Below are 17236 nucleotides of genomic sequence, written 5' to 3'. Positions count from 1 at the left end.
TAATTTTGTACAATTGTTTTTAGGAAAAACAATTGTCATTTGGATTGTGAATGCAGAATTAAAAACCTGAGAATGTCAAAGAAGCGTCACATTAAATCAGCTGTATTTGAACATTTCACCATCACTCAAGATAGAAAACATTATGTCTGTCAGTGTATGACAAATGATCCAGACGAAAACAAATGCTGTGAAGCCAAGATCAGTGCATATTCAGGCAAAGATAAAAATGCTCCTATCAGAGCTTCTAATCTAAAGAGACATTTACAGCGCTTTCATCCAGAAGTACTGAAAGCAGTGGATGAGAAAGACTGCATCCAAACCAATGAACCAGTGCCCAGCTCTTCCAGCCAAACAAGGGAGCAGAGAACTTTGCAGCCATCAGTTGCAAGATATTTTGTTAGTGACAAAGTTACTGTGACAATGACAGTAGATACATTTAAAAAACAGATCATAGAGCTTGTTGTAAAGGATAGTGTGCCTATTTCATTATTTTCACGACCAGCTTTTATGTGTCTGAATGGGGAAATGGCCCGCAAGCTTGGTGTTTCTCTGGAGAGAGTATTAGAAAATTAGTAATCGAAGAAGCTTTTAAACAAAAGGAAGAACTTAAAAAAACTCTCAAGGGACGCTTTCTGTTTCTTAAAATGGATGCCTGCACACGTCAGAGTGAACTATTTTGCCATCAATGTCCGATTTGTTTGTGACAAAAATGAAATAGTTACCAAGACATTGGCAGTAAAAGACACCAAAGCTCATCACACCAGTGAGTTTCTCCAGGTCTTGGTGGAAATGGTTCTGCAAGACTATGAACTTAAAAAAGAGCAAGTTCTTTCTGTCGTAACTGACAATGCTTCAAATATGATAAGTACTATTAAGCTAATGAATGAGAGTAATGATGGTGACCAGCAGCTAGAAGAACATTCTGGGTCCACAGACACAGAAATGTTTGAAATAGAGGAACACAGTATTGTAACTGAGGAGCAAACTGAAATTGCTTCAGATGAACCGCAACATGATAGTTTAGATGATCTTGTTGAAACTATGTCAATCCGTTCTTTCATTCATCACATGCGCTGTGTTGTGCGTACGCTACAGCTGGCTATAAGAGACAGTCTGCAAGAAGGACATGCTGCTGCACTGATTGGCAAGGTGAGAAAATTGGCTACTGTTGCCAGAACCCCTAAAGTTGACTCAATTTTGAAGAGACGTGCTGGAAAAGGGGCAATTATTGATCAAGCCACACGATGGGGCAGTACTTACTTAATGATGCAGCGCTTGGTTGAACTGAAAACCTTCTTGTAGACATGGCTAACCCTCAACTGACGCTAAATGAAAGTCAGTGGAATCAGGTGACTGAGCTGGAAAAATTGCTAGAGCACCCATTTACAGTGACTAAAAAATTACAAGCAGAGGACTTAACTCCAGGTATTTTCTTAAAGGAGTGGAAGAACCTGATGTTTCGCCTGTCCCAAAGAGGAGGGTTAATTGCAAGTGGCATTGCTACATCAATGAAACGGAGAGAGGAGCTACTATTACAAAATAACATTCTTTTGGCAGCTGTTTATGTAGACCCAATGCATCGGATTCCTCTAGATGATCAACAGCTAACTAAAGGAAAAGAAGCTCTGTTTGAAATAGCAGTAAGGATGAAAGGGTTGCAGAACAGTCAGAAGGAACAAGAAGAATTTGGTCGTCCTGCCACATCTTCACCCTCATCATCAACTGATGAATTTAATTTCGAAAAATATTTGGATCACAAGAACCGTGCAAAGCGTTCCCGCATAGAAGAAGAGTCATCCCCATCAAAGAACACAGCCAGTACATTTCAGCAGAATTTCTCATGTGCAATAAAAGAAATTGAGAAATTTGACCGTTCATCAAAAATAACAGTGCAACAAGCGATTCCTCTGTATCCTGACATTGTCAGAGATGTTGCCCGAGTGGTTACTGCTTTGCCACCAACCCAAGTTAGTGTAGAGAGGTGGTTCTCTGCTCTCAAAATAATTAGATCAGATTTGAGGGCATCCATGAAGGAGGATCTGACAGAGGCAATACTTTTTCTGAGGACAAATTTATAGATTTCTTCTTATTAACTGCATAAGTGTTTATTGCATATTTACTTACAAGAGTTTAGAAAAGTTTATAAAAGTTATTTGCTATATTCTAATTGTATTCTTATAAATATAGTTTTTGCTCTAAGTGGTCTGATTACTTATATGTTGGTGAGAAACTGAATAAGCACGATGTTAATATTTTACAACAGTAAATTTATTGTTACGAATTGGCCATTTATGAAGGAGTCGGAGCCGGAGTCTGAGTCGGAACCTGATAAAATCCAGGAGTCGGAGTCGCAACTGTGGCTTACCGACTCCACAGCCCTGGTTGACAGCCTTATATCGGCCGTCAATCAGACCCTGCATGTTAAAGAGGACGAGAGCCCTTCTCAGGACTACTCAATTTCCTTCAAGAGAATTACACTCCTGGCTCGCACCTTTTGTAATCATACAGAATTTAACGGTATCTTTCAGAAACAGTGGGAGCATCCAGAAAAGCTCTTCACTGGAAAGAAACAGTTAGACATGCTATACCCGTTTAATCACGATCTTGTCAGTAAATGGACGGAGTCCCCATCTGTGGATCCTCCTGTCTCTCGTCTCTCGGCCAAGACGGTGCTGTCTCTTCCAGACGGTTCCTCCCTCAAGGACACTATGGATAGACAGGTTGAGGCCTTGTCTAAGTCAGCCTTTGAGTCTGCTGGCACCTCCCTGTGTCCTTCCTTCGCCTCAGCTTGGGTATCAAAGGCAGTCTCCGCATGGGCCAAACAGCTTAGGCAGGGCATCCTAACGGGTGCTTCCCCGGACGATCTGGCTGACCTAGCGGATCAGATCGACCACGCAGGAAAATATCTGCTCACTTTTTTCCCTTGACGCCGCTGCCTGTTCAGCTCGCGTCTCTAGCAATATCATTGCTATACGTAGAATTCTTTGGCTGAAGGCTTGGAACGCCGACCCGGCCTCCAAAAAATCACTAACAAATCTCCCTTTTCAAGGCTCCAGGCTGTTTGGGTCTAAGTTAGACCAGATCATTTCTGATGCCACTGGGCATAAGAGCACCTCCCTTCCCCAGCCGAGACCTAAACGCCCCTTTCCTAGGAGACGTTCTCTTCAGTTCCGGTCCTTTCGTCAGTTCGCTCAACCAGGCCCCTCCTCTCAACAGGACCATACCCCAGCACAGCGAGAGAAACCTAAGCCTACCTTTAGGCCCACTCCCAACTGGCGCCCAAAGGGTCGCTCTTCTAAGCCCTCTGGATCCCCATCACGATCCAACAGATTTTCCTCAGCATGACGGGTCACTCCCACCTGGGACTTCTCCCAGGGTGGGCGGCCGTCTACTTCTGTTCCGAGACTCTTGGGTCTCGGCAATAGAAGACGCCTGGGTCAAGGAGATTGTGACCTCCGGCTACAAGATCTAATTCAATGCCATGCCAGGAACACGATTTCTCAGGTCCCGCCCCCCGCATCCATCTCTGTTAACCGGTTTCCTTCAGGCCATCGCCTCCCTTCTGCGCCTAGGAGTCATAGTTCCAGTCCCCCTTCTGGAAAGGTTTTCTGGTTTTTACTCCAATCTTTTCGTTGTTCCAAAAAAGGACGGCTCACTATTTCCGATCCTGGACCTCAAACAACTAAACCGACAGGTACGCATCCGGCACTTCAGAATGGAGTCCCTCAGGTCGGTAATCGCCTCGATGGAAGCCGAGGAATATCTATGTTCAGTGGACATTCAGATGCTTATCTTAACATCCCAATCTGCACACCACATCAGAAGTTCCTTCGATTTGCCTTCCAGAACGCACACTATCAGTTCACTTCTCTCCCCTTCGGGCTTGCCTCCGCCCCGAGGGTTTTCACGAAGGTAATCACAACGGTCATGGCCATTCTACGAGCCAGGGGGATTGTAATTATCCCCTACCTCGGCGACCTATTGATCAAGGGTCCCACGTTCAGGGACTGTCTCCACAGTTTCCAGATCACCCTGAACACCCTCTCTCTGTTAGGCTGGCTGATCAACACAGACAAATCCTCCCTGGTCCCATCTCAACGCGTAACCTTTCTAGGGATGCAGTTCGACACGAACCATGCCCGGGTCCTTCTCCCGAGTGAAAAGATAAACTCTCTCTGTCGGGGAATCCACCACCTTTCCGACCCAAGTCCACGCTCTCTTCGCCTATGCATGAGTGTCTTGGGAAAAATGGTGGCAGCTATGGAAGCAGTGCCTTTTGCCCAGTTCCATACCCGGCCTCTTCAACTGGCCCTTCTGTCGGCATGGGACAAGAACCCATCGTCTCTAGATCGACGCATCAGGTTACCTCTTCATGTGAGAAGGTCATTAACATGGTGGACTCGTCCCTCATTCTTGGAGATGAGGGCAATTTACCTGGCGTTGCGTCACTGGCAGGATATTCTTGCAGGGTTCCTGGTCCGTGTACTATCGGACAACGCCACGGCTGTGGCATACATAAACCATCAGGGAGGAACACTCAGCAAGTCCCTCTTGAAGGAGGTGGCAAGAGTGCTAGTTTGGGCCGAGAACACTGTTCCGGCAATCTCAGCCGTCCACATTCCGGGGGTCGACAATTGGGCGGCCGACTTCCTCAGTCGATAGGTCCTTGCCTCAGGAGAATGGTCTCTCCATCCCGAGGTGTTCCATCAGATTTGCTTACGATGGGGCACGCCGGACGTCGACCTCATGGCGTCTCGGTTTAATCACAAGGTTCCATCCTTTGTAGCCCGGTCCCGCGATCCCCTTGCGATCGCTCAAGAAGCGCTAGTCATATCATGGTCTCCGTTCCAGCTGCCCTATCTTTTTCCCCCTGTAACATTGATCCCTCGAGTCGTCAAAAAGATCAAGACAGAAGGAGTGCCGGTAATCCTAGTAGCCCCGGATTGGCCCAGACACGTCTGGTACGCAGGTCTAGTAAACCTGCTCGTTTACTCCCCCTGGAGACTACCAGACCGTCCGGACCTCCTCTCTCAGGGGCCTATTCTTCATCAGAGTTCTCGGTCTCTGAATTCTATGGCATGGCCGTTGAGGCCGCAGTCTTGAGGAAGGCGGGTTTTGCAGACAACGTCATCCAGACACTAATTAGTGCCAGAAAACCGGCAACCTCGCGCATATACCACAGAACCTGGAGACCCTTTTTTCGTCACTGCGAGAAAGATCTGCTAGCTCCAATGTCCTTTTCCTTACCGGTCATTTTGGCCTTTCTTCAGTCTGGTCTGGAAGCGGGACTCTCTCTAAGCACTCTCAAAGGCCAAGTTTCTGCCTTGTCCATTTTATTCCAACGTATCTTGGCTTCACGTCATCAGGTCAAGATGTTTCTACAAAGGGTGGATCACCTGGCGCCGGCTTATCGCCCCCGGTGAATCCATGGGACCTTAATATGGTCCTAAGCGTCCTCCAACAGCCCCCCTTTTGTACCTATTCAGGACATCTCCACCTCTCTTCTCTCCTGGAGGGTGGCTTTTCTGGTGGCCGTTACCTCTATTAGAAGGGTTGCAGAGCTCGCAGCCCTCTCATGTCGGTCACCCTTTCTGGTCGTCCATCAAGACAAGGTAGTGCTTAGGCCGGTGCCTTCCTTTTTGCCGAAAGTAATCTCCTCTTTCCACAACAATGAGGACATTGTATTGCCTTCCTTCTGTCCGGCCCCAGTGCACCCACGGGAGAAATCCCTGCACAAACTGGATCTGGTCAGAGCCTTACGTGTGTACCTTTCTAGAACGGCCTCCCTCCGGCATTCGGATGCCCTGTTTGTCATTCCTGAGGGGCGTCGCAAGGGCCTTCCTGCTTCCAAGTCAACCATCGCCTGTTGGATACGTTCGACCATTTTGGAAGCATATCGCGTCTCGGACAAACCTCCCCCTCCGGGGGTAAGGGCTCACTCCACCCGGGCGGTGGGGGCCTCTTGAGCTGTTCGCCATCAGGCTTCAGCTTCTCAGATCTGTAGGGCCGCAACCTGATCTTCACTCCACACCTTTTTCAAGGTTTTACAAAGTCCACACTTATTCCTCGGCTGATGCCAGTCTTGGACGGAAGGTTCTGCAGGCTGCAGTTGCCCGCAGTCAGACCTAATCTGTGGCTATATTTTGTTCTCCCACCCTAGGGACTGCTTTTGGACGTCCCATGGTCCTGTGTCCCCCAATGAAGCGATAAAGAAAGAGGGATTTTTGGTACTTGCCATAAAATCTCTTTCTTGGAGCCTTCATTGGGGGACACAGCACCCTCCCTGATTTTGGGCATATGTCCAGTTGGCCCTGTTGGGCATCTAATTTAGTTTTCACGGTTGTGCCTCGTTGGGCATTGCATAGTTAATTGTTTTATGTTCCTCCTACTGCTTTAGCCACTAACTGGTGAGCTTGGTGCCTGTAGGCGGGTGTATACTGCGGAGGAGGAGCTATTTTTTTTCTTTTTTTTTTGCCTAGTGTCAACCTCCTAGCGACCGCAGCATACACCCATGGTCCTGTGTCCCCCAATGAAAGGCTCCATTTTTGAGTACCAAAAATCCCTCTTTTAACCCCATGTTTAAAGGGGCTGAAGGTTTTTTTCTGCAACTTTGATGACTGTAAGTTACATCAATAGACCCAAAGTGAGAAAAGAAGTGTTAAAATGTTTTAAAATTAAGATAAATTGCTATGTTTTATTTTATTTTTTTGCTAGTCATACTGACTTTTTTTTTTCTCTTCATTACAGGTGTCTACCCATGAACCTCCGACCCGAGGATCTAGCCAGCGGCATCTTAAGAGAACGAGTAAAAGTTGGTGCCAGTTTGGCGGATGTGGACCCAATGAACCTAGATCGATCGGTGAGTGTTAATAGGTGACGGGAAGCCGAATTTGCACTTTTTTTTTTAGTTCAATGACGTAACATAGTTATAGTTCAGGCATCCAAGTGATGGTGAGAATAATAATCCAGTGCTCAAAAAAAATTGGGTGTGGCTAGAAGTTATACCCTGTTACCGGATCTGCTCACGGTGCAGTAATGAAGTCTTATATATTCACACAAGTCCCCCTTATGACGCAAATGTCTGTTTTGTAACCCAAGAAAGCAAAACAAATTGGTACATGGGAATACATTGAAATTGATTCTGGTCAATATTTAATATTAACTGATGATTATTACTATTGTGTTTTTCTATTAATTTTATTGCTTTCTGTTAAGCAGATCAACACCGTATAATTTACAGATTATTATAAAGTTTATTAAAAGCAGTAAATCATACTGCTCCTGTTATTCAATGATCAACAGCTCCCCTCATAATAGTATGAAGCCCCCACATAGCCTACTGGACCCTACAGCCCCCATAAAGTATGATGGCCAGACACCATTTGATGGCCTCTATAAAGTATGATTGTCTATACAGTATAATCCATGACAATCTATCCAACACAGTGTGATGCTCCCCACACAGTATGATGGTCCCCACAGCTCCCCACACAGTATGATGGTCCCCACAGCTCCCCACACAGTATGATGGTCCCCACAGCTCCCCACACAGTATGATGGTCCCCACAGCTCCCCACACAGTATGATGGTCCCCACAGCTCCCCACACAGTATGATGGTCCCCACAGCTCCCCACACAGTATGATGGTCCCCACAGCTCCCCACACAGTATGATGGTCCCCACAGCTCCCCACACAGTATGATGGTCCCCACAGCTCCCCACACAGTATGATGGTCCCCACAGCTCCCCACACAGTATGATGGTCCCCACAGCTCCCCACACAGTATGATGGTCCCCACAGCTCCCCACACAGTATGATGGTCCCCACAGCTCCCCACACAGTATGATGGTCCCCACAGCTCCCCACACAGTATGATGGTCCCCACAGCTCCCCACACAGTATGATGGTCCCCACAGCTCCCCACACAGTATGATGGTCCCCACAGCTCCCCACACAGTATGATGGTCCCCACAGCTCCCCACACAGTATGATGGTCCCCACAGCTCCCCACACAGTATGATGGTCCCCACAGCTCCCCACACAGTATGATGGTCCCCACAGCTCCCCACACAGTATGATGGTCCCCACAGCTCCCCACACAGTGTGATGGTCCCCACAGCTCCCCACACAGTGTGATGGTCCCCACAGCTCCCCACACAGTGTGATGGCCGCCACAGCTCCCCACACAGTGTGATGGCCGCCACAGCTCCCCACACAGTGTGATGGCCGCCACAGCTCCCCACACAGTGTGATGGCCGCCACAGCTCCCCACACAGTGTGATGGCCGCCACAGCTCCCCACACAGTGTGATGGCCGCCACAGCTCCCCACACAGTGTGATGGCCGCCACAGCTCCCCACACAGTGTGATGGCCGCCACAGCTCCCCACACAGTGTGATGGCCGCCACAGCTCCCCACACAGTGTGATGGCCGCCACAGCTCCCCACACAGTGTGATGGCCGCCACAGCTCCCCACACAGTGTGATGGCCGCCACAGCTCCCCACACAGTGTGATGGCCGCCACAGCTCCCCACACAGTGTGATGGCCGCCACAGCTCCCCACACAGTGTGATGGCCGCCACAGCTCCCCACACAGTGTGATGGCCGCCACAGCTCCCCACACAGTGTGATGGCCGCCACAGCTCCCCACACAGTGTGATGGCCGCCACAGCTCCCCACACAGTGTGATGGCCGCCACAGCTCCCCACACAGTGTGATGGCCGCCACAGCTCCCCACACAGTGTGATGGCCGCCACAGCTCCCCACACAGTGTGATGGCCGCCACAGCTCCCCACACAGTGTGATGGCCGCCACAGCTCCCCACACAGTGTGATGGCCGCCACAGCTCCCCACACAGTGTGATGGCCGCCACAGCTCCCCACACAGTGTGATGGCCGCCACAGCTCCCCACACAGTGTGATGGCCGCCACAGCTCCCCACACAGTGTGATGGCCGCCACAGCTCCCCACACAGTGTGATGGCCGCCACAGCTCCCCACACAGTGTGATGGCCGCCACAGCTCCCCACACAGTGTGATGGCCGCCACAGCTCCCCACACAGTGTGATGGCCGCCACAGCTCCCCACACAGTGTGATGGCCGCCACAGCTCCCCACACAGTGTGATGGCCGCCACAGCTCCCCACACAGTGTGATGGCCGCCACAGCTCCCCACACAGTGTGATGGCCGCCACAGCTCCCCCCATAAAGTTTGATGGTCCCCACACAGTGTGATGGCCCCCACAGCTCCCCACACGGTATGATGGCCGCCACAGCTCCCCACACGGTATGATGGCCGCCACAGCTCCCCACACGGTATGATGGCCGCCACAGCTCCCCACACGGTATGATGGCCGCCACAGCTCCCCACACGGTATGATGGCCGCCACAGCTCCCCACACGGTATGATGGCCGCCACAGCTCCCCACACGGTATGATGGCCGCCACAGCTCCCCACACGGTATGATGGCCGCCACAGCTCCCCACACGGTATGATGGCCGCCACAGCTCCCCCCATAAAGTTTGATGGTCCCCACACAGTATGATGGCCGCCACAGCTCCCCACACAGTATGATGGCCGCCACAGCTCCCCACACAGTATGATGGCCGCCACAGCTCCCCACACAGTATGATGGCCGCCACAGCTCCCCACACAGTATGATGGCCGCCACAGCTCCCCCCATAAAGTTTGATGGTCCCCACACAGTATGATGGCCGCCACAGCTCCCCACACAGTATGATGGCCGCCACAGCTCCCCACACAGTATGATGGCCGCCACAGCTCCCCCCATAAAGTTTGATGGTCCCCACACAGTATGATGGCCGCCACAGCTCCCCCCATAAAGTTTGATGGTCCCCACACAGTGTGATGGCCGCCACAGCTCCCCACACAGTGTGATGTCCGCCACAGCTCCCCACACAGTATGATGGCCGCCACAGCTCCCCACACAGTATGATGGCCGCCACAGCTCCCCACACAGTATGATGGCCGCCACAGCTCCCCCCATAAAGTTTGATGGTCCCCACACAGTATGATGGCCGCCACAGCTCCCCCCATAAAGTTTGATGGTCCCCACACAGTATGATGGCCCCCACAGCTCCCCCCATAAAGTTTGATGGTCCCCACACAGTATGATGGCCCCCACAGCTCCCCACACAGTATGATGGCCGCCACAGCTCCCCACACAGTATGATGGCCGCCACAGCTCCCCACACAGTATGATGGCCGCCACAGCTCCCCACACAGTATGATGGCCGCCACAGCTCCCCACACAGTATGATGGCCGCCACAGCTCCCCACACAGTATGATGGCCGCCACAGCTCCCCACACAGTATGATGGCCGCCACAGCTCCCCACACAGTATGATGGCCGCCACAGCTCCCCACACAGTATGATGGCCGCCACAGCTCCCCACACAGTATGATGGCCGCCACAGCTCCCCCCATAAAGTTTGATGGTCCCCACACAGTATGATGGCCCCCACAGCTCCCCAGACAGTATGATGGCCGCCACAGCTCCCCACACAGTATGATGGCCGCCACAGCTCCCCACACAGTATGATGGCCGCCACAGCTCCCCACACAGTATGATGGCCGCCACAGCTCCCCACACAGTATGATGGCCCCCACAGCTCCCCACACAGTATGATGGCCCCCACAGCTCCCCACACAGTATGATGGCCCCCACTGCCCATAAAAGGTATGACCCCACACACAGAATGATGATACCCATGCAGTTTGATCCCCCTAAAGCACTCTATATACAGAAGGATACCCCTCACAGTATTGTCCCCCATAGCTCCCAAACAGTATGATGGGCCCCCACAAACCCCTGTATACAGTATGATGGTCCCTACATTTCCCCACTCAGTATGATTCCCCACAGCTCTCAAATATAGAATGATGACCACCACAGACCCCAAACACAGGATGTTGACCCCCACACAGTATGATGGACCCCCTCACGCTGTATGACCCACCCAACACAGAATGATGACCCCCATATATAACAACCCAAATCCTTTTCACCTCGCCCCCTTACACCCGGTGTGCTGCTCCGCTCACTGAGGCTCCACAACGGGTGCGATCTAATGAGACGCTCAGTTGCACAGGCTTGATGGTGGAAGACTGAGCGGACGGCTCCCTCCTCCACCATTATATTCTCGGGATGTAGATGGCGTCACTGCTTCTAGCCCTTTTGCTGTCCCGGTCCCTGGGCCGTATAGGAAGAGCCAAAGGGCTGTAGTTTGCCCACGTCTGATCAAGATAAATCTAATTACTGAGGGGACGATGCGTGACTTCCCTGAGAGCTGTTTTTCACTTTCTTCCGTCTCTTTCCCCTCAGACTTAATACAGCGCAGATCTCTCTACCTGCTGTGCTCCTTTATATGGACTGTACCTCATATATGTTTGTGCTCTGCTCCCCTCGCTCAGGTCCGCTTTGACAGTGTCGGAGGTCTAAGCCAGCACATTTATGCATTGAAAGAAATGGTGGTTTTCCCCCTTTTGTATCCGGAAATCTTCGAGAAGTTCAAGATACAACCTCCCCGGTAAGTGCGGGCACGGGTGGGGCAGCTCAGGACCCTCGTACTAGTGCGGTGGGTGGATGAGACGATGAATATCTCTGTGACACTGGTCGTATTGCACGTTCTGCTCCTGTCTGCACTCGGCACTAGATAGCACTCATACCTGGCAGTGGAGTGGTGTGATCAGTATTATGAGGATAAATACAGGCTTATTGCGGTGTCACACGGTTATAATAGGAGGTTTATTCAGATATGTGTAAGGTCCCCACTGGGAGAGGGGGAGACGTCTGCTGGCAGCAGCTGCTGCGCTCCACTACGGTCAGCGGGGAGAGCGCCCGTATGATGGCCCAGACATTTCCCTGTGTCTCGTGGATTAGCTGCTTGTATAGCAGATGGCTGAATATAAAGCCCTTCTCTCTATAAAGATCTACTTATAAACCTGCCTCTTATTAGATTACAGCCCTCGCCTGTAGTCCATGGTATATATCCACACGCTGCCTTAAGGGCCCCCGCGCCGCTGCCTTAAGGGCCCCCGCGCCGCTGCCTTAAGGGCCCCCGCGCCGCTGCCTTAAGGGCCCCCGCGCCGCTGCCTTAAGGGCCCCCGCGCCGCTGCCTTAAGGGCCCCCGCGCCGCTGCCTTAAGGGCCCCCGCGCCGCTGCCTTAAGGGCCCCCGCGCCGCTGCCTTAAGGGCCCCCGCGCCGCTGCCTTAAGGGCCCCCGCGCCGCTGCCTTAAGGGCCCCCGCGCCGCTGCCTTAAGGCTCTTAGGCCCCCGTGCCGATCTTAGAGACACATCTCCCATAACAAGTTATTAGTGCACATTCCAAGGACCTGTTCCAATTATCATGCTTTGTAGTAAATGGTTCCTCTTATCGGTATTCTACCAGTGCTATAAGTGCTAGAGCTTCTCAGAACACAGCAGGTCTGTCATTTTTGTAGGGGTCGCAGCTGGGTATTGAATAGGGGGTGGATCTGCAGTACTTGTCTGCGTCCGTATGTATGTGTAGTGTGTGTATAATAAATGTATAATATGTGTGTGCATATATAGATAGAGCTATATATTTAATGTGTAAATTATTGCAATAATTTATTTTATCAATTGAAGATCTGCCTTTCAGATACAGAGAACCAAACCTTCCAACTTAAACCTAGAGTTAAATGACAATTCTGACTTCCTGCAGCCACCACTAGGGGGAGCTCACTGCATACAGTTCATGCATTGAACCCTATAATTGATCAGTATGCACACCCTCTAGTGTTGTGAAGGAAAAATGTGGCTGATTTTTTTTTAAACGTTGTTTATGCTGCAGATTTGGAGCTCTGTATGGAAAATAAACAAGGGAAATTATTACGGCTGGTGAGTAGACTCCATTAGTGTATAGTGACACTCATCATTTTTTATTTTATTTTTTTCTTTATACAGGGGATGTTTATTTTATGGCCCCCCAGGAACAGGAAAAACCTTGGTTGCCCGAGCCCTCGCCAATGAATGCAGCCAAGGTGACAGGAAGGTCTCTTTCTTCATGCGCAAAGGTGCCGATTGCCTCAGTAAGTGGGTGGGCGAGTCTGAGCGCCAGTTGCGACTCCTGTTTGATCAGGTAAGTGCACCCATAACTGATTTTGCTAGGTAGTGATATTGATTAGTCCTTGAGATGGAGACCGGTCCCCCTTGGTGGGATCTGCATCTAAAGTTCATTTATGGCTTCTCCAGTGGATAGACCATAAATGTATGAGATGGGAATATCCCTTTAAGACATTATTAAGCCACATTTAAAAAAAAAAAAAAAAAAAAAAAAAAGTGATAAAGTCGTGTTAGGCACCTTACTGATACCACGTTCTTCTAGTTCCTTTACTTCCCGGATCCTTCATGTGTCTGGCCTGTGGGGTAAAGTGGAAGAATTGAAGCCTTTTTATTATGCAGAAAAGCATCCAAGCCCGGCTGTGTTTTGTAAAAACCTACATAAAGGGTGTAAACAAGTTAAACTTTTTGGGCATAATTCCAAAAGGTATTTTTGGTGCAAAACCAACACTGCGCATGACACACAGAACACCATACCCTCAGTGAAGCAAGGTGGAGGCACATTATGCTTTAGGGCTGTTTTTCAGCAGTTGGAGCTGGGGCTTTAATCGAGGTGGAAGTAATTTTGACCGGTTCCAAATAGCAGTCATTTTTACAACAAAACCTTGAGGCCTGTGCTAAGAAGCTGGAGAGGCTTTTCACCTTTTGGCCCATCAATGACCCTAAGTGACCTCCAAATCAGCAAAAGATTTGCTTCACCAGAAGATCAAAGTTTTGGAATTGGCCAACCAGAGCCCAGACCTGAGTCCAGTAGAAAATCTGTGTGTGACCTGAAGAGGGCGCTGTACACAGGAGATGGAAAGAGTGGGCAAAGTTTGCCAGTTCTAGATGTGCCATGCTGATAGACTCTTACCCAAAAAGCTACCACCCCTCTCCCCCAAATTTTTTTGTATAACAAAAACCTGGCATTTTAAGGTTTTTTTTTTTACTTTCCCCCATCTGGAAGTTTTGCTGACAATTATAGCCGTGCTCAGCGTGTAGTTTACTTTGTTGTTCAGAGAAGTAATTTTGCAAAGTATATGTAAAAATGTTATATTCAGAAAGACATTTAGCATATTTATAATAATTGGAAGTAATGTTGTTCCTTAAGTGGGTTCTCGTCTGTAAGAAGCCATTTAGTATATTACAAGAAATTTGTGCCACCTCTCCTACTTAGCCGGGTATAATTACTTCGCTCGTGCTGCATATTGATGTTTGTTTCTCGTGTTTTACATAAATCAAACCTGCCCGAGACAATTCACAAGGAGGAGGTTAAAGGAATCTTCCAGGGGAAACTGGTCTCCTGAGTTATGGCTCAGATGGCGGGACATGACAGAGGGGGTCATAGACTATCAGTAACAAGTCTTAGACCCCCACCACCCACCGTTCTAGAGATCTGTGCTGCCGGCCGGGGGAGAAGGGGATCTGTTGTGCTGCCGGCCGGGGGAGAAGGGTATCTGTTGTGCTGCCGGTCAGGGGAGAAGGGGATCTGTGCTGCCAGCGGGGGGAGAAGGGGTTCTGTTGTGGTGCCGGCCAGGGGAGAAGGGGATCTGTTGTGCTGCTGGCCGGGGGAGAAGGGGATCTGTTGTGCTATTGGCTGGGGGAGAAGGGGATCTGTTGTGCTGCCAGTCAGGGGAGAAGGGGATCTGTGCTGCCAGCGGGGGGAGAAGGGGATCTGTTGTGCTGCCGGCCGGGGGAGAAGGGGATCTGTTGTGCTGCCGGCCGGGGGAGAAGGGGATCTGTTGTGCTGCCGGCCGGGGGAGAAGGGGATCTGTTGTGCTGCCGGCTGGGGGAGAAGGGGTTCTGTTGTGCTGCCGGTCGGGGGAGAAGAGGATCTGTTGTGCTGCCGGCCGGGGGAGAAAGGGGATCTGTTGTGCTGCCGGCCGGGGGAGAAAGGGGCTCTGTTGTGCTGCCGGCCGGGGGAGAAGGGGCTCTGTTGTGCTGCCGGCCGGGGAAGAAGGGTCTCTGTTGTGCTGCCGGCCGGGGGAGAAGGGGCTCTGTTGTGCTGCCGGCCGGGGGAGAAGGGGATCTGTTGTGCTGCCGGCCGGGGGAGAAGGGGATCTGTTGTGCTGCCGGCCCGGGGGAGAAGGGGATCTGTTGTGCTGCCGGCCCGGGGGAGAAGGGGATCTGTTGTGCTGCCGGCCCGGGGGAGAAGGGGATCTGTTGTGCTGCCGGCCCGGGGGAGAAGGGGATCTGTTGTGCTGCCGGCCGGGGGAGAAGGGGATCTGTTGTGCTGCCGGCCGGGGGAGAAGGGGATCTGTTGTGCTGCCGGCCGGGGGAGAAGGGGATCTGTTGTGCTGCCGGCCGGGGGAGAAGGGGATCTGTTGTGCTGCCGGCCGGGGGAGAAGGGGATCTGTTGTGCTGCCGGCCGGGGGAGAAGGGGCTCTGTTGTGCTGCCGGCCGGGGGAGAAGGGGATCTGTTGTGCTGCCGGCCGGGGGAGAAGGGGATCTGTTGTGCTGCCGGCCGGGGGAGAAGGGGATCTGTTGTGCTGCCGGCCGGGGGAGAAGGGGATCTGTTGTGCTGCCGGCCGGGGGAGAAGGGGCTCTGTTGTGCTGCCGGCCGGGGGAGAAGGGGCTCTGTTGTGCTGCCGGCCGGGGGAGAAGGGGATCTGTTGTGCTGCCGGCCGGGGGAGAAGGGGATCTGTTGTGCTGCCGGCCGGGGGAGAAGGGGATCTGTTGTGCTGCCGGCCGGGGGAGAAGGGGATCTGTTGTGCTGCCGGCCGGGGGAGAAGGGGATCTGTTGTGCTGCCGGCCGGGGGAGAAGGGGATCTGTTGTGCTGCCGGCCGGGGGAGAAGGGGATCTGTTGTGCTGCCGGCCGGGGGAGAAGGGGATCTGTTGTGCTGCCGGCCGGGGGAGAAGGGGCTCTGTTGTGCTGCCGGCCGGGGGAGAAGGGGATCTGTTGTGCTGCCGGCCGGGGGAGAAGGGGATCTGTTGTGCTGCCGGCCGGGGGAGAAGGGGATCTGTTGTGCTGCCGGCCGGGGGAGAAGGGGCTCTGTTGTGCTGCCGGCCGGGGGAGAAGGGGCTCTGTTGTGCTGCCGGCCGGGGGAGAAGGGGCTCTGTTGTGCTGCCGGCCGGGGGAGAAGGGGCTCTGTTGTGCTGCCGGCCGGGGGAGAAGGGGCTCTGTTGTGCTGCCGGCCGGGGGAGAAGGGGCTCTGTTGTGCTGCCGGCCGGGGGAGAAGGGGCTCTGTTGTGCTGCCGGCCGGGGGAGAAGGGGATCTGTTGTGCTGCCGGCCGGGGGAGAAGGGGATCTGTTGTGCTGCCGGCCCGGGGGAGAAGGGGATCTGTTGTGCTGCCGGCCCGGGGGAGAAGGGGATCTGTTGTGCTGCCGGCCCGGGGGAGAAGGGGATCTGTTGTGCTGCCGGCCGGGGGAGAAGGGGATCTGTTGTGCTGCCGGCCGGGGGAGAAGGGGATCTGTGCTGCCCTGGGGAGTGGAATGGTCTGTGCACTTCTTAATTATTCTGTCTGTCCTGACCGCTGTTTGCATTTGCAGGCATACGTGATGAGGCCATCCATCATCTTTTTTGATGAGATAGATGGTCTGGCTCCGGTACGCTCCAGCAGGCAGGATCAGATACACAGGTAAGTTTCTGTTTGTTTTTTACCATAGATGAAGTTCATGTATGTCCAGACTTATTGTGGTCATGTCTTCTATAATTTGGATTGGGGGGAAACCCTCTGTATACAACCATCTTGTTAGTGAAGACCTCTTATTTTGGGAACCTTCTATTTATCTGATTATAGAGGTTGTCCAGTTTCAGAAAAACCCTCCCCTGGCTGCTGTTTGTTTAAAAAAAAAAAAAAAAAAAAATACTGTGCTTTACTTACTCTTCCCAGGTCCAGTGCTGAGTCTCCATGGTTCAAGCTGTCAACTTGTCTGCAGCGCAAAATGTGTGATGTTAGCGCTGTAGACAAAGCTGCAGCGGATAATCAGCACTGAACCTGGGGAGGACGTGAAAAATGTTGTTTTAATATTATTAAAAAAAAACAAAAACTGCAGCTAGAGGACAAATTTTCTGAAATTGGGAAAACCTCTATAATCTTAGATAAATATGTCCCAAAACACCAGGTCATCACTACCATGATAGCGGTGTACAGGGGACGGATTGAGCCGTCATCTTGGGCAGAGCCGCTGAGCTTAGTGATTGTCTGCAGCGCTG

At 51.8% G+C, this 17236-nt stretch overlaps 1 protein-coding gene across 3 annotated transcripts in view; it reads left to right on the top strand.

Annotated features, from left to right (window-relative positions):
* The window catches only part of ATAD2B (ATPase family AAA domain containing 2B), a 170356-nt gene that overhangs the window by 39538 nt on the left and 113582 nt on the right, over positions 1-17236 (top strand). For all 3 annotated transcript variants that reach the window (XM_073674057.1, XM_073674058.1, XM_073674056.1), the window contains exons 10-13: positions 6748-6859; positions 11432-11547; positions 12944-13118; positions 16570-16658. In XM_073674057.1, the coding sequence (XP_073530158.1) occupies positions 6748-6859; positions 11432-11547; positions 12944-13118; positions 16570-16658 (492 nt within the window). The remainder of the gene's footprint in view (positions 1-6747; positions 6860-11431; positions 11548-12943; positions 13119-16569; positions 16659-17236) is intronic.

Source organism: Phyllobates terribilis, unplaced genomic scaffold (assembly GCF_046119375.1).
Source record: "Phyllobates terribilis strain yellow unplaced genomic scaffold, ASM4611937v1 Scaffold_3__8_contigs__length_932513732, whole genome shotgun sequence".
In the NCBI taxonomy this organism is placed as follows: domain Eukaryota; kingdom Metazoa; phylum Chordata; class Amphibia; order Anura; family Dendrobatidae; genus Phyllobates; species Phyllobates terribilis.
This window is presented reverse-complemented; position numbering and strand designations above follow the sequence as displayed.